Here is a 21,322-nt window from a genome sequence, read left to right on the forward strand (position 1 = left end):
ACTGATTTGTTTGGATAGTCAATAGTAGTATCTGATTTTCATTCCAGCATGGATTAGAAACAAATTCCTCATACTTTGAATTATTTTTTTATCAGATGTCTTGTTTTCTAGCCAACCCCTTACTGAGTCTAGACTCAGATTTGGAGATATAATCATCTGTAACTTGTAACATCAGATGCATATATTGTATATCAGTTTAATCAGGCAACTTGATCAGATTTGGAAGAAGTTATTATGATAACAGTAATACCACATGCTCTATCAGCTTGGCAGATTTCACAGTATGTGGGACAGATTTTCACAGATAATTATTAGTCTGATTAGTCCATCTCCACAGAATCCTTTTTAAGGGTTTTTAGTCTCCAGGAAAAAAGAAAAAAGAAAAAGCTCTCCAAACTTCATGGAGAATCCCCTCACCTCACAGATGAAGCAGCAGCCTTTTTCAGGGAGATCTGAATCCAAGACTCTGAAATACCACCTTGCTATATGAAGTCCTACAGCTTCCCACTTCTGGCTTCTGCCTTCTGATGCAGAACAACTACTTGCTCTTGAAAAAGCAGGGAAGATCTCTCTTGAATGGATCATCTTGCATCCTGTCTGGCTTCACTTAGTAAAGAATTTTCTAAATAGGAAGCAAAATAAAAAAAGAGGGGAAGGATAGCAGGACAGTGAAAAAATTATTACTTGGGCCAGCTATAAGAAGGGGCAGACATAAAGGAAATGTAAGGAAACGGAGAAGAAAGGAAGGCACAGAGCAAAGAGCTAGTGAGAACAGGGCTGAAAAACATCCTGCCTGTTTTGGGAATATCCAAAGGTCCCTGCTTTGACTTTGGCAGCTGAAATCTGTGGTTGAATATTTTCCCTCTGAATCCACATAATAGCACTTTAACAGTTCTAAAAGCTTCATAATTATTTTGTACAATACCATGACCTTTCCTGGAGGGTGCAGAATAGCTAAAGCTTGATAATGCAAGTCACAAAAGAAATGCCATCCTTTTCTTTTTGCCATTAATTAATTGGGAGAAAAGTTTGGGGGGATGTTCTTCCTCCATATGTTTTCTCTAAGAAACATTTTGCCTGGTGGTCAGTGCTTCCTTGTGTGGTGAAGGTATAAAAGTTCCTCCCTCATGAAGGACTAAGCAAATGCTATGGACTGTATGGCACACTTAATACATCCGCATCTGAAGTGAGTTGGAAATACCATCTTACTGAGCATTGCAAGGTCACCTCTTCCTGTAGCAAGACAGATTTGCAGTATTTGACCTTCAAAGAGGTATCCTATGTAGCCTTGAATATATATTGAGATTTAGTAAGTTATGTTCTGTGTAACAGCTAAAGAGCAGCTAATTAAGAAAAACATATTACTGTAGACCTAACAGGCATGCAATAAAAACATCTATTACATAAATTGTTATTCCATAAAAAAGTGTTCCTGAGACTATTGGTATTTATTTAACATACAATTACTGTCTAATTTAATATAAATTAAATGCCTGCTTGAGACATGTAATTTGAAGTGTTACTGAGCTTCCTTCTCCTGTATTAAAAGCAAGAAATCAGCAGCTAATGCCTGGAGGCCAAATGTACCATTTAAATTCAGGTACCTCAGCACTAACATTTGTAATTTCAGCCATTTGGAAAATGTTTTTCATAAGAATGTATTTGGCGTTAAAATCTCCTTTTCCCCCTCACTCAAGGCCATGTCCTGCCAACTGAGTCAAGTCTCTGACTTCATCCAAATGAAGTTTTGATTGAATAAAAGGTCCTGAATTAAGAGCTGAGAATAAAATATGCTCTCTTATCATAGAATACAAACTTTGTAAAATATCCCAGGCCCTGCTAGTGCAGTAAGGGTAAATTATCATTTGACTCCTGTATGGACATATTTATTTAGGACACGTAGCCTGGTGACTCAGGAAGTTATGTAAAAACTGACCCAGTTAATTTTAGATGCTATTGTTGGAAAAATATCAATGAAAATTAATCAAATAGTCATGGAGGAGCCACAGGGAAGGAGCACGGAACACTGGTGGGTAGAATTTTGGCAGAGATCATTGCAACAGTTTTAATGAGAGGAAAACACATTGTCAAGTAAATTAGAGAGTAATGACATGATTAAATGGTAAATAATAGTTAAATACATGCTTGGAGGTCCAGGACAGAGACTGTGGAGGTTTTGTGCTTGCATGTATTCCTCTCCAGGCTGCTCTTAGCATCCAGAGGAGCTCACCAGAGCTCTGCCTGTAATTTAGGGTTGGGTTGTAGCTTTTAAGACACTGAAGCCAAAAGAGCTGTCAGGGCCCCACTGCTGAGGCTGAAAAAGCTGATGCTTTTTCTGTAACTCTAAAGCTTCTCCAGCCTTTTGGTTGTTGATGTGTCCTTGTTCCTTCACCAGCCATCTCCAGTGAGCAAGGGCCAGCACATGGCTTTGTTCAGCTTGCCATCATCCAAAAATGACTGCACAGGAGACATCTGCTCTCCTTATGCACAGTGGGGGAGAGGGAAGGGGTCTCTCTTCTGCTGAGGCAGGTTTAGTCCCCACTAACTGGGTGTTTGCACATTTGCTGGCAAGCAAATTGAGTTGCATGTATGACTGTTTATGCAAACAAGGAGTGCTGCGGTGCTGGCTGGGAGCTCGCCCCATCCATATGGTTCCTTTCCCTGTCTGCTGAGGAAAGGATGCAAAAAGAATAATTTCACAAGTTGTCTTCATTCTCAAGTGCTTCTTTTGCAAAATGGGAAGTTGTCCATACAAACTCTGACTGGTTAGCTTTACTTCAAGCATGCGTAACACAACACATGGCTCTGTAAGGAGCCTGTCAGAGGGGGATTGGCCTGGATAAGAGGTGTTTTACCTGCCTTCTGCTTGCCACTGTCCATTTCAGGTTATCAGAGTAAGGATACCTCAAAAACAACAAAAGAAAACTGAAATAATTCTGGATTCTCTCTTTATAGGATTTTAATATATATTTTTTGGTTTTCAGTAAGCCCAGGTAGAGTACAGTTGCTCCACTGACTTTGGTTGAATGAGGCTTCAGAAACCTCATCCATGCCATTCCTTGCTGCTTAGCAAAACTAAAAGGAGTGTGGGGGGAGCTTGTCTGTTACAAACAGAAAAAATCCAGTATCCTTACTGCTGGGGCATCAGTCCACTAAAAGATGAATCACTTCCTTAGATGGTAATTCAAGTGATCAGCACACTGTGTCCTTCAATAACAGCCTAACAGCTTGCTCATTAGTCTAATAGAATAAAAATTTTCTCTCTTTCCACCTTCCTACACTAGAATAATTTCTTACAAAAGTCTGAATATTGTATCTCCTCCAATAATAGTACTGCAGGACAGGAAAAGGTATAATTAAAAATTACACGTTATGTTTTTGGTTTGAAATTTTGTATTTTTACTTCAAAGATTGGCAAATAACAGCTCATATACAGATTATCTGTCCAATGAATAACATGGTTTATAATGGTTACGGTCTTAATCTAGTCTTCTCTGCTTGGCTGTATATTGCAAACCTTGGGTTTTTTGTGAAGAAAGTATAAAACACCTGGTGAGGAGGAATTTCAGAATTACTTTTTAATGTTTTGTTTCTTGTGGAAATCAAAGGTTAATCATAATATTCAATAGAATGACAGCAAATTAATATTAAATGCATTTACAAGTTCTACCCAGGATACCCAAATGTTGGATCTGTTGATGAAGCAAGTTGTTTCATCTGTTGATGAAACTTTTAATGTTTAAATTACAGAAATTATGAACATAATAGTTGGCACAAAACTATTCTCACAATTTCTGGGCACACTGCATGAGCCTAATTTTAAAAAATGCTGCACTTCTCTGAAATGCAAAATCACTGAGCGCATTTACAAGAAGATTTCAGCAGGTACAGTAGAAGGGCCAAGAACTGCTGCTGATTTCTAAATATTCATGTGAGTTGGAAGGCCCAGGATTCAAAATACTTGTCTGACTCCTTTCTCACCTTAAGTTGGCCAGTGCTTGATCTCCTTATATCAGGGGAGATGACGGATTCTTTTAATGGTGCTTGTTACTATTTTCTTCTTGTTTTCATTAATTATTTGGCATGAACTACAGCCCATCTTAAAACTATTACTTCACTGGGATTCCTTTCTTTCCATTTTCTTACTTCTGCACTCCAGGGGATTTCCTTGAGGAAGCTAACATCTTTCCTAGGTTGCTGCAGTGACACGGGATCCAAGTTTCTTTGTTAAGAATTTCCATAACTCATTCAGTCACCGGCGATGTTGGTACTGTTGACTAAAGTTATTTCTTCACTTTCTAGCAAGCCACCTTTACTTTCTCATAGTAGTTATACTGAAGAAAAGCCCCATCACATTAATTTGGGTTGAAACAGTTTATCCTGTTACCATGATCTCTGTTTGGAAAGATGCTTTCTGTGTAGCTCGTTGCATCGCAGTTTAAGTCAGGGGTGACTATTATAGCACTGATACTAGGAAAGTCATCAGGAAACCAGGCAGACAAACTAATATTGTAACAATGGTGGTGGGTTATGTTATATGTATGGTTGGGGTGGGTTATATTATATGTATGGTTGTCTAAATGAAGAAAAGGCATAGCAAGAACTTTTACATTTATTGCCCTACAAACCTCAGAAGATTATGGTGCGGAGATAGCAATATTTGCAGTAATACAAAATTCTCCAGTGTGCAGGGGAAACATGGTAGAGCTTTCCCTTCACAGAATCTGTGTAACACAAAGGATAACATCATCTTAAAAGTGCTGTTGGATTCCTCACACACTCCAAGGGTGAATTATAGATGTGGGGAGCCTATGCCTGTTCATTCTTCTTCATTTCCTGTAAATGTTCTATCTTTGACTCACTTTACACTGTTGGCAGAGTCTTCTTATGAATCTACAGATCTCATGTGCAACATGCAGACACAAATAATTTCTGTAGGTAAAAGAAATTGGCTAAAGATCAAAGGTTGCCCTCATTCCACTCCTTCCTTCACTTTTATTATCCTTGTCTAAAATTGGTCTTTTGTTGGGGGGGGAGGTTGTTGAAGGTTTTTTGTTTCGTTGGTTTTTTTTTTCAGGAGGGAAGGCTGAGTTTAAATGGGAGTTTAAGGTTTTATTTGTTATTCAGCCCTTAATGTGATTGGAACCATGGTGTAGTAACTTTGTTAGTATCAAAACTGTGGTATTTTTTGGGTACAGAAGATTGGGCAGTGGCTCAAGGAAACAGTATTTCACCTCAAGTGTTTCCATGATCATCTATATGTTAAGTGGCAAGTAGAGGAATTTTGTTTTGTTTTGGGGTTTTTATGTCTGTACAGCTAATTCAGATTTGATATAGTATAAGTTCCTTTTCTAAAAAGAGTCAGACATGTGCTTAACAAAGGTGTCCATTTTACATCCCAAGATGAAAACAGGACTAAACATGAGTTTGGAGAATTTCTCTGGAAAATATTCTTGTAATATTCACAGTTTTAATTTTTCGTGGTCTTGTTCGCTGGAACACAGTAAAAACATGTTGATTTTCCTGTCTTTGTAGAACTCCAGGGTTTACCAGGTACCTTCTAATGCTTTATTTAAGGAAATGAAATGCACTGGAATGAGTAGGGATGACCATCAATGGAGCAACTAGTACAGATCAAGTGGAAAAGTTAAGAATAAGATGTGATGTTTATTTAACATCAATAGTTTCAAATCTTTATTTATCATTTCTTACATGAAAAAGATTAAAGAAAAACAATAGCTGTCCTAGAAAACGACCACAAAAATGTTTCCAAAAATTTTCACTCTAAATTGACATGTTTCATGCAATTTTTCTTGTCATTAAAAATGTAATAAATTAACTTTACTTGAATCACAGATGAAAACTTTGCGGTAGTGTCTGTGTAGTTACAGATCACCACAGAAAATGGAGTACCATCATTTTTGGCTATGGTGCAGAGTTTCTTAGAGTACTGTTGGTCAGGAGTGAGCGATACTGGTAGAGATAGCTACAAAGTTCTAGACAGTTTCGACTTATTCCAAAACCCCGAATTAAAGTTGTTGGTGCTGCTTCTAAAAACACTTCAAGATGGAGCTAAGAGGTAACATATGTTTCCACTATCTCTCAGTCCATGATTTTGTATAATTCTCAAACCTCAAATACAAAGGAAGAAGTAATTTTTAAATAAAAAACCCTTCATCATCCAATTTGGAAAGCGCAGTTATTTTTAATTATAGCACCATAGTTTAACTACAAATGTTATTTGTCATATCGATGCCATAAGTGACCAAGTCAAATCTCTCTAAATAACATGGCTATATATCACACTGATATGCAAATAGGAAGGGAATCCAAGGTGATAATGGTTAACAAAGGTAAGAAGAGAGACATCCTTGTGTTTCAACTAATCTGCAGCAATGAGGATCAGCATGAGGGATATTATCTCACATGTGCCTCATAAAAAATTCCGTATACTAACTCCAAGTCATCTGGTGAGGGCCATGGTCAGAAACAGGATACTGGACTAAGTATATCCTATGCTCCTTGTACAGTATTCCAGAGCTTTCTACATTCTTGTGCAGCAGATGTGAAACATGCCTGCAATGCCTGTTCTGATTTAATTGTTTGCACTCCTGTGTTTCAATACCAGGTTTTGGTCACCTAACCAAGCAATTGCTGAAGCTGGCAGACGGCCGCGTGGTGCTGGCACTGGAGGGAGGACATGACCTTACTGCCATCTGTGATGCCTCTGAAGCCTGTATAAATGCCCTCCTAGGAAATGAGGTAAAACATAAATCATAGCAGGTGGAGAGAATGAGCAAAGTTTGCTGGAGCTGCTATCTTTGGTATTCTTTTAGTAACAGTAGTGTCAGTCCTTTCTTTCATTTGGTATAAAAACCATGGAATTTGAGTATGTCTTAGAAATTAACAGGCCTGGTTGCATAAATACCTCTAAATTAGATGATTATACAAATTCTTTAGTTTATGCCTAAATTATTCCCAGTTCTGAGTAATATTTAAAACCTCCAAATTGCTTTTAGTGATGTGCTGAATACCAGACTTGACATCATCACTTGGTAGTCATTGGTGCACATATCATCTACTAGGAATGGACCTTTTAGGCATCTATCATGGGAAAAAATTGTCTTTTTCAAGGTAACTGATAATCTCAGAAACTGGATATTGCAAACGTACATATTTTGCAGTATTTTCACACTTCTGAAACATTAATAAAAATGTGTACAAGATTAAAATAAAATTATAAATGAGGATTCAGGTTGATCTGTATGCAGTTGAAATGGAGTTTCCAAGAGTTATCAAACACTAACTGTATATGTTAAGAACTTTTGAGAGGAGACTATAGGACTAAGTAAATATGATTATGTGCTATTTATGTAGAGAAATGCAAGATAAGGATTCTTACTAGTGAAAATATTTCTTCAGTCCATTAAAAATATCTTTTATCCTATAAATACAGTGAGAAGGAAAAAAATTGCTGAAGGTACAGCCAAAATAATTTATGAAGGGACAAAAGCCTTTACCATAAATTGCGAATTTTGCAAGATCTTGTTCTAAAGTGGAGTGTGCCACTTTGTTTCCCCCTCAGGGGAAGTCTTAATAGCTATATAATCTCTCCAATCAAATGTATTAGTGCCAAATTGCAGGCTAGTCTGCCAGTTCCCTTCCACTTCAAGGCTTCCTACCTATGTGAATAAGGTAAAGTAACGTGTCTTCTGATGGATGTTGGGTAGAAGAATTTTTTAAGTGTTCTTTTAAACCTTTGCTTTTCATCTTTATGACACATCAACAATGCTTATTATTTTTTTACATTATACATACAATGAATAAAGTGCTAGTTTTTTTTCCAAAATATTCTCAGAAATGTTAAACAGACACCAGAAAAAAAAAAAAGAGAGAAAGGTTTCAATAGGTTTTATCTACTGTCACCTTTGACAAAACCCATAAGGAAAGTTTTCCAGTATGGTCATATATGCTGCTAAAAAAGCTGCTCAGCTCAGTGTTAGTTCTTTTATTTAGGTACTGAAATATGAATTACATAACCCAGCTTGAGGCATTTGAAAATCTTAGTAATGCAGCATTGCCTTCCTGATCAGCTGCCATTCCAGGGCACTCTCATTGATATTTCTGTTGATAGTAACTTACAACACCAATGGCTTTTAATAGCATTTCTAAACCCATCCCTGAAGTTTTCACCCTTGTGGGACTAATGTGAATAGTTCTGTGCTGATGGTGTGATGTATCCTACGCTGTGTGGGTGCCTGGGTCCCTCTATCCAGTTATGACCATTTGGTGGTGCTACCCATTTATGGAAACTGCCTTATTTTGTTTTATTGCTGTATCAAACCCAGCTACTACTTCTGCTATCACTGAATGAGAATGAATGCAAAAACCCCACATGCAGTCATTTTTAATTCACTTGTAAAAGAAGATAATCCTTCATAACTTGAAACATCTCAGGCAATAAGCATTTTTCTCATGTCCTTTTGCTAACAACATTGTCTTCTGGGACATGCATCAAGTGGTTGGTGGAGCAGAATTTCAAAGACAAAATATGCTATGCTTGTGAAGAAAAGTATTCCAGAGAGGATGTTGCTACCAAGAGTACCACAAGAACCCAGCATCGGCTAAAAAGAATAAGTAAAGGTATTGCCAAGGAACAGACACTAATGAGAAAGTCTGATGCCTAGTTAGCAGTTAGAAATAGATTTATGAAAATATGCACCACATGGCCCACAGCATATAGATACACTGCTGGATTTCAGCATACTATTCATGAACTTGCACAGCAAACTCCAACCGTGTTCTGCCAAGGACGGAATTTTTTTTCCTTAAACAACCAATTACTATAATTTGAGGATGCATTCTTCTCTGAATGCTGTTCTTTACAGGTGATTAATAGGATAATTATAACTTATTATCTGCCTTTCACTTTTACAAATAATGGTCTATGCTGCACCCCTAGTTTAAAAACTTTGGCAAGATTAACTTCAGTTCTAAACACTACACATGTATTTGAACTCAAATTAGAAAGGTTGGGAAAGGCCTTTGTGAGGTACCCTGCAGTTTGTCAGATGTATTTATTCATGTGCTGAGGATTAGAATTCATAAACATTTTGCAGAGCTTTTTGAAAACTTTTTCTTTTCTTTTGTTGTTTTTGGCCAGGACTTTTCAATACAGAAATTCACTGCTTCATGTGTCCTATTGCCAACAGAGTAACACGTTAAAAAAATTCTAAAACTAGCCACAACTTTCAATTTTCAGGGAATGCTGGTCTGATATGTTACGTAAGAGGTAACATTAAATTTACAAGTGCAAAATGCCTTCTTTTGTTAGTTTCTCTCAGAGAACCAAGAAGGAAAACAGGTTGACATCCAAAATAGATAGATTTTTATTAATACATGGCTTATAGCATAGTGATTTGTTAAGTAAGATAACTTCTCACTCTTCTCTTAGAAAAAAGTGAGTGAAGACACTAGGAATGTAGTACTCTATCAAATTAATCTTCTTTAAATAATTTGAGTATGGAAGAACTGGTATAAGTAATTGAGAATTTTGAGGAGCAATTTTCTGACAGCAACTGGAAAGAAGGCAAGACACCCTCTGGTATCTGAAATGGCTCAGTTTGGTTTGGTTTGTGAATACCTTCTTAAATAAAAACAAACTAAAAAGGAAATTGTGGAATTAAGGATAAACTTCATAAAGATAATTTTTTAATTAGAAAGTTTATATGTAAAAGTACTTTTAAAACATTTTGATATCTTAGGTTTTCCTCTCCATGCTTCTGTTTACAAGCAGAAAGTTTCCATGTCACTTTGAGAAAAATCCATTTGCCCATTTGCAGACCTAATTAGAAGCACTGTAGGTTATCTCCTTGGAAGGAAATCTTCCTAAGAGGTGAGAAGAGATTAAGCAGCTGGGTTCCCTTGAAATCCAAAATGTAAACACGGAAAACCTTCTGGAAGGTGAAAAGGCAAGATGACCATCAGTTGCCTTAAAATATCCCTGAATTTTCTCAACATGATTTGAGAACTGGTCCATTAAAAGAGCATCTGTAAAAACAAAGGAAAAGATGGATTCAGATAATTGCAAAAGAATCTTTGCTTTTAAGCCTTTCTAAGATTATGATATGCATGCTGAAAATTAAATTCTTTCACTTATTGTGACACTCTTTAAAAGACTCTACAGTTTTTCACACATCAGTTATATAGATTTAAACCTCATTTTTAAAGTGTATATAGATATACATATTACTTCAATTAAGGAAGCCGCTGAGTATTACGATTTATACTTTATTCCAATAAATCTGTGGAAAATTTGGTTGAATATTGAGATCTTCCCCCAAAATCTTCATTGTGGAGTATGGAAATTCCACCCTATTTTGCCTATCCTAGCTTTGGTGCTATAAAGAGCTCTGCTGTGACTTTTGGTCCCTGGTTGTGGTGAGTAATGCTGCTCTAGACATGTAAGGGTGTTCTACTTTCTTTCCTCCACATTGTTTTTGAAGAGGCACTACTTTCATTTAAGAAATCCTTGGGCATGGGCTTTCCTTGAGTCCAGTATGCTAAATCCTACATTTAATTTCCAACATAACTTCATTCATATAGGGGTTCTTCTGCAGCCAGAAGGGTAGGAAAGTATTCTTTCAAGCACAAAACTCTGAATCAAAACCTAAGGATTTAGCTCTTCATTCATCCCATCCCTTTTAAAGCAGCCAGGTGTGATATCTCCACAGGACACAGAAGTCAGTCTAACATCATGGTCCCCTCTGATCTGCCTGCAGGTTTGGGCAGTGTCTCTCAGCTCCTGTGGCACAGTAGTTTTCTGTGGTGTGTAACAAGTGATAATTAGTCACAGATGGGGTCATGCTCTTCTTTGCACAGGGGAAGCAGAGAAATGCAGTCCACAGCGCCTCTGCCCAGCGGGACGCTGCAACAAAGGCGCAGAGAGGATGCACGTCTGTTCTCATTGACTCTGGCGGCCAAGGCTGAATTTGGCCCCAAGTGTGAAAACATTTTTAAGTGACTAAATTTAACATCTTCTAGTAAATATTCTTCTGGCTTGAATTTCAGTCTGAAGCAGAATTTGACAAAACATTGTGATTGGTTGGCTCCCAAGCATGCTTGAAAACTTACACCGGACAATTTTCTTGCAGAGTGTGAAGTATGTGCTTCTTTCTTGCAATCTGTTGAGCTGGCATTTGGGAGGGGATGGTAATTTAAGTGGAAAGCTTGTAATCTGCAGCTTTCCTGCTGATGACGAAAAGTTGGTGTTTTCTCCTTTGTGGAATTCAGTGTCAATCTGGGGCTGCTTGCCAGCTAGGCAGTGAGCTCTGCCAAGAGGGCAGTCAAAGGGGTTATTTACCAGAACAGGTAAGCATTTCTCTCTCCAAAATGAAAATATTCATAGAAGTGAATATGGCCTCAGATCAATTTTTAATTGCATGGTAAACTTGCTCACAATCTCACATCCTCATTGTTAATCTGACTCAAATGCTAAAAAAAATTAACACAGGGTCTAAAACATCTGTCAACTGCTGCTTGAATAAACCCAAAGTCTAGAAATAGAGATCTGGAGGGGATAGGAAACTGGAGCAATGTGTGTGCAAGAGGTCAGCATGGTGACATCAAAGTTCCCAAGGTGAGCAGTGCTAGTCAGGAAGTGGTTTGGCCAAGGAAACAGAGAATATTCTGATTCCAAAGTTACATAATTCCAAGGTATCACTTGGTTTTCAGGGACTGACAGGTGCTAATGACCCTAATGACCCTCTGTGTCTTTGAGCTTATTCCGTGATGAAATCTGATTTGTTTATTTACTGCATTGTAACCCTTGATCACAAAAATACATGCCTGAAGTTCTCATATGTAAACAGAGAGTGCAGAAGCTCTAAGAAAATTGCTAATATAAGAACACATATGTAAGAGGACCTGTGAGATCTTTGAACTTGCTCTTCTGTAATCATAGGCAGCATTAAGAGCCACAAAGCTCAGTCTTTATGTTGATAGGTTTTTTACATAGTAGAACCAAGAAAGGGGGGTTTTGATTCTTCCCCCTGCAGCCCTGGCATCCCTGAGGAGCCTGCCTGCCTCCTCCCCTTCCTTTGCTTCTGGCAGGCTCTCCGTGCTCCTTACCTTCTGCTTACACTTGCCTCACTTGTCAGTAATCTCTAACTGCACTCTGCAACATTCTTCAGTGAAGCTAATCTTGGTACTTGGAAGCATGACAGTGCTGAAGACAACATGGATATTTCTAGAATTTTCAGCTCAATACAGACTGCTGTAGTTTCAGATTCTCACCACGTTCCCAAGGATCAATTAAGATCCCCTTCTGGGCGTATGAAATTTCCATCATTAATTCCTTCTTCAAACATTTGTTGATATGCCTCTGGCAAATTTTGGCATACCAAGTGATTTTTTGCCCGTTTACATTGTTTTTCCTATTTTGAAAATGGTTAGTGGACTCAGTTTCTACATTAATCTTCTGCTTTGGACACAAAAGCCTGATTCAGCCATGTAAAAGCTTTGAAAATGTGACCCTTTGTGTCTGGTCCAAACTGTCTCTCCAGTGGTTTAGTTATTTCTGCAGACTTGAGCTGTTCTTCTCTGAAAAATTTCTTTCCTGATGGTGTTTTTCCAGTGCTCTTTTCAGCTTCTTTTCTGTTAGCCTCCAGATTTAATAGCCTTCATGATCTGAATGCCAGTAAGTATAGGAGGGAAGGTGATGATGCCATGTATGCCAAGTGTAGAGTAATTTCTTTTGTTCAATATTGTTTGTATTTTCCAGAGACACCTCTATGTATACAGTTGTATGCAACCAGTGGATAACTGACAAAAGAATCCTCCTTTTGAATGCAGACAGTCTCATTTCAAAGGGTATAGAAATACCTGCCATAACCCACTGGCTTTATTTCTGCAGTGATTTTGTAATGGAACTTCATTTTGGGCTATGTAGGATAAATGATGTAATGAATTCACTTGTGGATTCACCTGATCAAATTTCCCTGATATGAAAGAAGGTCCAAGGTCTGTTGGGCTAAACTTAAGGATGAGGAGACAGAAAGGCTTAGGAGCCTGCCTCAGCCAAGCTTGGAATATAAAATGAAAGTTTTGTGGAAAAAAAGAGTTGAGGAAATGATCAAACGTGCCCATTATACTCACATCACCTACAAAACTGTTAGTAGTACTAACAGATGGACTAATGACTGGGATAGTTGTTGGATGTTTTACCCTTTTTCTTCTTTTAAGGATTCATCAGCTTATTCTGATTTCTAAAAACACATCTGCTATTTCTAAATATTCACCTGATTTGTCTAGATATTCAAATGCAGCCTACTTATTTTAAGAAAAATTCTATGCTGATTAATAAAGAGGTGGTTTTGATATATTCGGGAAAATCAAACCTTTTGGGTTTTGACTCTTGAAAAAATCCATCTTTAAGGAGGACAACAAAATATCCACCTTTTAATAGAAAATCTCCTCTGTCTCTACATCAGTTGTTCCCATCTTAATAACTAGTACAAATAGTACTAATTATGAAGATATTATGTATTAATATAATATTTTAATATAATATATATTGATATATCTTAATATTTTATATTAATACTTACGACACAATAATTAATAATTAGTACAAAGTGTCTGCGTGTAATTAGTACAAAAGGTCTACCTAAAGAATCTTATACTCAAAGGGCAAACCAAGACACAGCTCTCACATATTGCAGTCTGGCAATTCCATACCTTTTACTATTATTCCTACTGCTATGGCCTGGAGCTATTTTGCTCTGTTTCAGGGAAGTGAATTGGTCATCAAAGCCTTAGGAATTAGGAAATCGATGAAACAGAACCTTAAGCTATTTTTTGCTGCCCCTTATGTGTTCCTGCACCCAGTATGACCAAAGAGAACTTCAGGGTTTTTTATTCTTCCTGGCCAAATGATAGATTACTTTAAACAGAAAGTGACTAGTGATAAAGCAAATGCTATTTATCTGCATAAATCAAGGTATGGATTATTAAGGTTATTATATGGATTATTGTTCTGAAACCGGTAAAGTTTGATCTGTTGGTTGGCATTTTCATAAATACACAGTTTCCCCCCAGGCACCTGAAAGAGTTAGCAAATAGAGCTAGCTATGCAGATGATAAAGTAAATGTGGTTCAAGGATTGCAGGAGTATCTGAATTATTATTTGTATTGTAATTGCTGTCTTTGTGCTAATCCACAATACATACTAGATAGTAACAATCTTTCTTTGCACTTTGTTAACCAAGTAGCACTGGGACCCAGTCAGGTCCAACCAGCACTTCTCTGCATGCTTGATCACTGAGCAGAATGGACTGATTTATGCTATTTGAAAACAAAACATAGTGCTATTGTTTCTAGCCAGAAGAAAATCTTCCAGCTGCAATCCCATATGGGCTTCTAAGGAAATAATGACATGAACAGCCCTATTCATTATAGTTACCAAGACTCCAAAGGACTGGTGATATTTGCAATGTCTTCATTGCTGACAGGCATTCACTGCTGATTGTAGTGGCAGGATCCCAGAAGTTTTGGGATTTGTAGCTGAGCTTGCTTAAAATAGCACCACTGAGGGAGTATCCACACTGCAGTTACTTCCCACTGTGTGTGCTTGGATCAAAGTTGATTTTATCTAGCTGGTGAATAGCCATGCAGCGGTAGCAACCTGGAGGACAGTATATGATGGCTACTGAACTATTAACTTTGCAAAGGAAGCTCCTTGGGTGGGCTTCACTTGACCTAGCTCAAAATAGACTCAGGCACACTTAAGAAAGGAGTTTTGTCTGCAGTACAGATGTCTCCTGTCAACGGTGGCTGAACTTCCTTAACTTTAGAGAGGAGAGATTGGTATTGATATTGCTCTTTATTGTCCACCTTGGCACAGTTGCTGCTCCTCAGGATGCAAGCCTGCACACCCAGCCATGGCAGTTTACGTGGGGAAGCAGAAGAGTTTCAGGACTCTTAGCATGGTTCAAGGAGAATATAGTTATTACAGTGCAAGGAGAAGCATTTAGCCCAAACAATTTTTTACTTTTTTCCTAGGAGAAAATGTGTGGAGGGTGGACAAAAAAGCAGATGAGGGTGACATTCAAAATATAGTTTATTTTTTATATTTATCCACTGCAGGGCAAAAATAACTATGCAGTAACTGAACACTTCTTTCTGCTAGTGCAGTCCTACTCAAAGAATATACAATTAAAATTAGGAAATTAAAATGCGGCTGATTCTGTAAAAAAACTTACTTAGGGAAATTTACTTCTAATCTGCATGACCATTTTTTAATTTACTACTTTATTTGAAATTAATGTTAAGCTAGTAAAAGCAGCTGTGTTTTATGGTTTTCCCCTATAAACCTTAAAATGCGAAAGATGGTTAGATGAAATAACACCAGAAAAATAAAGATAATAGAGTGCACACTTTGATTCCAATGTGGCTTCAGCAAGGTTTTGTTTGGAGTGCCCAGCTGCGTATACAGACACAGTGGAATTTGGTTTGTGAGGAACCTACAAAAATTACACAAATAACTAGCATTTTTTAATGAATAATACACAGACATGCACCTGCTTCAGAGACTCCATAGATTAGTCTTGCAGCCAATAGAAAAGCCCCTTGGAATTCAATTACATGGCTGGAAAACAGAAAACAAAATCATGACTATACATTTAGAACTGATACCAGCAACATATTAACCAGTTCTTGGGCTGAGCTTTTCCTGAGGATTAGATCATTTCAGTTTGTTTTATGTCCCTGTGGCTTATTGAATATTTATATTATTCTATTCTGTTCTTTCAGCTGGAGCCTCTCCCGGAAGATATTGTGCACCAAATCCCCAATATGAATGCAATAGCTTCTTTAAAAAAGACCACTGAAATTCAAAGTATGTTTCTCAGTTTGAATTGGTGGGTTAGTGGGCTTGGGGTTATTTTTTATTGTTAATTAATTTCATAGACATTACTGTTTCAGAGAAAAGAGTGGGAAAATGTTTTATGTATAAATTGACATGTTGTGTCTAATATTTATCTACATATATATATGTTTTTATTTTTATTTCTTCAGCTTCTCTTTGTTTCTGCCACATACTAGCCTTGAAAAAGTAACCCATTAAAATTATTTAAACATTTCTGATTCCTGAATATTCCCAAATCTTTTCATTCCAGAGCAGCTTGGATGAAATAGATGTTTGTCAGTGAGGGACAGGAACAGACAGGTAAATTAGAGCTCTAACTAATAGTTTATTAGATTCTGTTTTTGCAGCCCTTTATAAGGTACTCACTTTGAGATTCACATGAGCTTGAGATAAAGCTAAAAAGCTCCAATTGGGCACTGATCTATTGAACAGTGTTAAAAAATACATTATTTTATTGTTTCTGAGACAGAGGACATATTATTGCTTCAGTTGTGGGCTTTGACCCCAACCCTTAACTACCCAGATGTTTTAGGGCATTTGCTCACTGAAGAACTTTATGCCATCAATTGCTTTAGTCCAACTGAGCATGCATCCCTTAAATTCTCTCATCTTCTTGTCTCTGCCATTTTACTGAGCCAGTGGGAGCTTCCTGACTTCTACTGTTTGCTGGCTCCTTTAGAATAACAAATGAATAGCAAATGTTTTCCTTCATTTGAGATGAACCACAAGTGGTTGGGATTCATCTACGTAAAATAAATGCAGTTTTTAGAAGGAACACCATGCCCAATTCACTGTTCATGCAGTACTTCTCCATCTGATTTTCATTACAAGGTGACAAAGAAAATTCATTGTAGGTATATAATTTATCATGCATATCCAGTTGACACCTAGATATGGAAAAGCTCTAATTAAATCAGCTGTATGTAATATGTTCCAATAAGTCCTTTGTGCTGAGTGGTATGTCCCTGGGTAGCTCATGAGTTAAAATTCCCTGTTAATAATCTGTTAATGATCTGGAGGGAGTCAGCAGGTTAAGGAGATTTGTGTACTGTGCAAGATAGAACAGATTCACAAATGATAATAAGGGCAGAATGCCACACACAGATCAGAGACACAAGGAAATGAGATACAATTCTGTTTGAAATAAAATGTGTATGTAATGGAAAATGGATCTGAAATGAAAAAAAGGGTGAATTGAGAAACAGACAAACAGAAGAGTAGGAATACACACAATTGATGGCTGTTGAGAGAGAAGTGGATTTAGGAAGAAATATACAGTGTAAATCTGAGAACATAGTCCAGAGCTCTGCAGAATGACTCAATTTTAACACAATTAGGTTTCAGCTGAACTGGTACAGTCATGCAGTCCAGTGGGCTGTTCTGAAACCTTTGTCAGGCTACTCAGGGTTTAGACTCACTTAAATACAACATGCTGCCTTTTCTTGCAACTACCTAAAAATTTACATTTACCTCATTTTCTCTGGAGAGAGACCAAATATTCGGAAGGAATATGCTTGGATGACAGAAAGGAGCCCTGAGGAAGTTCAGTGCAGCTTTGTGATGTATATTTAGATCTAAGAGAAGCAAGTACCTGTCCAATATTTTAGAGAGTTAGGCAGGCTGGAGAGATGTTGAGTAATACCTCAAGAGGTACTGAGAAAGCTTGGTTTGTTTGGATTGTGGCATTGCCTTTGGATATTGGGTTTGGATTTCTGTGATCCGACTCTCACAATTAATATTATCAACATTTTATACCAAATAAGCCCCTCTTGTGTGCTTTTTTGCAAAACCTTGAAGCTACAATACTTAGAAACTAAGAGACAACTTTTTTTCTAACAAGAATAGAATTTCTATAAATGTTTTGTATTGACAGTTTTGTACTGACAAAACTCTTCTGAAAATGTAACAAGTTTGGAATTAGTCGTTTCCACACACATGTAACAGACTATTTCTAAACAATCCTGTTTTAGCAGAATTCCAACCCCAAACACTGTTTTTCAAGCAAGCCATGGTACAGCATATGCAAATCTTTGAAAGGCAATTACAAATGTCTATAGGAATGACAGAAACATTCCCTCTTATTATTTCCAATTTATTATTGAGTCACTGCTCAAAAAAATCTTTGAAGGAGGCTTAAGCACATTTTCATGCTGAAAGCCAAAGCGTACCTAAAAGACTGTTTTGGCTTGATTGTTTTCTCCTTGCAATCCATGATTGCTCAAGTTTTGTATGAATGAAACCAACCATATGCTTCATTCTTTCCCTTGAGCTCCACCAAGTTCTTTTCAATGAATGTAACGGCACTGGTAGAATTTCACATTCCAGTAGAGCACAGTAGAAATGGCATTTTCAGAGATTTGAGTGGTTTGAGGCCAATAGTTTTTGACTTCTTTTAATTGTCAATCCACAGCTCCTAACAAAGCTCCTTGGCAGCTGTGTGCTGTGATTGGCTCCCCACTCCATAACTCTTTGCCTTCAAATCTTTTGGCTGAACATGCATTCAAGGCCTGTATGTTTTGTGTGCAGCAAATAAATGTTGTCCTGGATAAAAAGAAGCTTGCAAAGCTCTTCTGCTTACCCAAGGTGTTTGTAAAGTACATTTTTCCGATTTTAAGGAAAAACCTACTATTGCTTTTTCACAGAGCATCACAGAGCCCTCTTTTCATGAGGTACCTGCTGCTATCTGGATGCTATTTCTAATTGTGACCGCTTAAACATTTCCCCCACAAATCACAAACACCCTACCAGGTAGTTCCTTTCTCCAGGACCCTCCACTGCAGTATGTGGGCTGCCACCTGCCTCCTGGCCTGACTCTGCTCCCTCTATGGCTGAAGCCCCTCTCATAACACAGCTCTCAGTGTGGGGAAACAAAGAACACCACCAATTGCTTGGGAGTGAAGGGCAGTTAAATGGGTGCAGAGAGCCCACTAATATGCTTGAATTGGCCCTGAGTTTTAATGTTAGAAGAAAGTCAGGATTCAGGGGGCAGCTGGTGTGCAAGCCTGTGTGTGTGAATGAACGAATGTGATGTAGCAATCCTCACTGATGCTGTTTTATTGTTGCTGCAGGAGAGCAACACAGTGGTAGCTGGGTACTAATATTTTATTTTATGAATAAAAGCCCTTGAAAACTCCAGCAGTGAACATGGGTTCATTTCTTTTATAGGCAAGAGGGGGTATTATTCCCATGCCAACAGATTTGATTTTCTTGCACATCTGTTTCTGCAACAAAAGCCCCACCCACTCTGTGAACATTTAGCTCATAAATTATAGGGTTTGAATTGGGTGTATATTGCAAAGACTGACTTTTGTACATAAGATCTGTGAGAACACTGTGGAATGCTCATATAACTTTTTTGTTTGTTTTTAGTATATTTTTTAATGAATAGAGAATATGGTCTCTGAGCACAGTAATAATAGAGAATATTTTTGTCTTGTTTTTATAAAATTTGCCAGGCTCCAATCATTGAGCCTACTGTTATGTACATAACTTTTTAGCTCTGTCTTTCATGTTTTTGGAGCAAAGCCAACCTCCTAACACTTAATCTCAACTTTGTAGGATACTTAATACACTTTACATTTTATCCCCAGAAGGTCCCTGTTATTTAAAGATTCTGCTAACTACTCAAACGTGCACACTATTAGAGTTCAAAGAAACACTCCGGCCATGCTCACTTGTTGTTCTTGAAGATTGTCTTGGGCTTTAATCTTGCAATGATGTTTTTGAATAAAGACATTTTCAGACTTTATTGACAGCTGCTTTCTCACTGGAGGGAAAAGTTCATCCTTCCAAAAGCCTGAAACTTTGTTGAGAGCTGTGTTACCAAAGAGGGAGTTTTCAGCAGCCTTTCTGCAGCACAGGCAGCACCACTCCTGGCCTGGCTTCCCAGCTGTCAAAGCCTCCAGCTACCCTCTGGATAAGCACCTCAGCTCAGCCTGCTGCCCAGCTGCCAAAATCCTCCTTTTAGTCCTTGGAAAGGTCCCCTGCTTGATCCCCTCTCTTTCACAGCTGTTGAAACCTTCTGTCTAATTCTCAGATAAGTACCCTGATCCAACCTCTGCAGCAGCTGCTGAAAGCTTCTTGCTAAACACTGAGTAAGCTCTGGTCCAGAGCTCCCAGACTTCCCAAAGCTCCTAATCCCCAGGTGTCATCCACCTGGCAATTAGTGAGTGCTCAGTGTTTTACTGGACTGTTAAGAAATATGTATGTAAATTTGTACTTATTCATGTGGTTTCCAATAATCAAACAGTTGCTTAATAGCCGTGCTGCTATTTCTTAATGGCAGATCATTTAATGTGTTTAGGATGAGTCACTTGCCATTATTCTTTGCATTGCTTGATGAGCTTCTTCTGTTGCAGGCAGAATTCTGAAAATACTCATGCTTTTAATCCACTGCTGTATTTTTACATAGCAGACCAGAAAGCTCTATCCCTTATGATACCTGGCAGCTTTCCAGCAGCAGCCAGTTCATATATGAAAGTTTTAACTAAATTATTGTTCTAGTATACGCCCTGAGGCTGGAGGAGAAAGAACATCCAGGACTAACAAACCTGATTGTTCTGGCAGCACCACTTCAGTCTGAGCTGGCATTTCTGACTTCTTTCCTTTTCAAGACAGTGCTGTGTGAGCACTTTGTACAACAATGTACATTTTTTACATTTTGCTCTCTCTGCATCAACTGTGTGCCATATCAGAACTTCTAGATATTAACCCTGCTCCGAACTCCCATCACCTTGTGTAGATAAAGCCAATAGCCTTCCTGACAATCTGTGTTCATTAGTCTGTGTGTTACTCCTCCAGTTTATTACCTTCTGGGGAAGGGTGTGACACAGCTCTTGGAACGAAAGCACTTTCCAACTTGGCATTCTTAGGTTCAGAAATAGACCTCTTCAGTGCAGTCTGAAATTTCAACTGTACTGCTTACACCACAAAGATTTTAAACTATAATCACTCAGTGTTGAACTAAGTGATTACTGTTCTTGTACCACCATGCTAGCTAAAATTCCCATAAATTATTATGTGTGTTTTCCTTAGGCAAGTACTGGAAGTCAGTGGAGCCATACTCTGTGCCAGTGGATTGTGCTCTGGCTGAGTCTCAGAAGCAAGAGAGGGAGGAGACAGAAACAGTATCAGCTATGGCCTCTCTTTCAGTGGATGTTGAGCAGTGTATTCCTCAGGAAGGCAGCAGGTAAGTGCATGGAATTATTACAGACAACAAGGCTTTCACTCCAGCCAAGTAAAATGAAGAAGAAAGCAGGACTAAGGGTTATTTCAAAATTATTTGCTAATTGAGATACCTGGAGTTTTTCATCCCTGGATTTCAATTCTCTCACTTAGCCACTGGAAGCAGAGATATTAGCAGCTTTTTGGGTTTGGTATCTCTATTTCTGTACTAAA

At 37.9% G+C, this 21,322-nt stretch overlaps 1 protein-coding gene across 1 annotated transcript in view; it reads left to right on the top strand.

Annotated features, from left to right (window-relative positions):
* HDAC9 (histone deacetylase 9) overlaps positions 1–21,322 on the top strand; it is a 275,826-nt gene that overhangs the window by 239,122 nt on the left and 15,382 nt on the right. Inside the window, exons 22-24 of the mRNA XM_030971826.1 lie at positions 6,629–6,762; positions 15,811–15,895; positions 20,960–21,113. Coding sequence (XP_030827686.1) covers positions 6,629–6,762; positions 15,811–15,895; positions 20,960–21,113 — 373 coding nt within the window. The remainder of the gene's footprint in view (positions 1–6,628; positions 6,763–15,810; positions 15,896–20,959; positions 21,114–21,322) is intronic.

The sequence above is a fragment of the Camarhynchus parvulus genome, chromosome 2 (genome assembly GCF_901933205.1).
Source record: "Camarhynchus parvulus chromosome 2, STF_HiC, whole genome shotgun sequence".
NCBI lineage: Eukaryota > Metazoa > Chordata > Aves > Passeriformes > Thraupidae > Camarhynchus > Camarhynchus parvulus.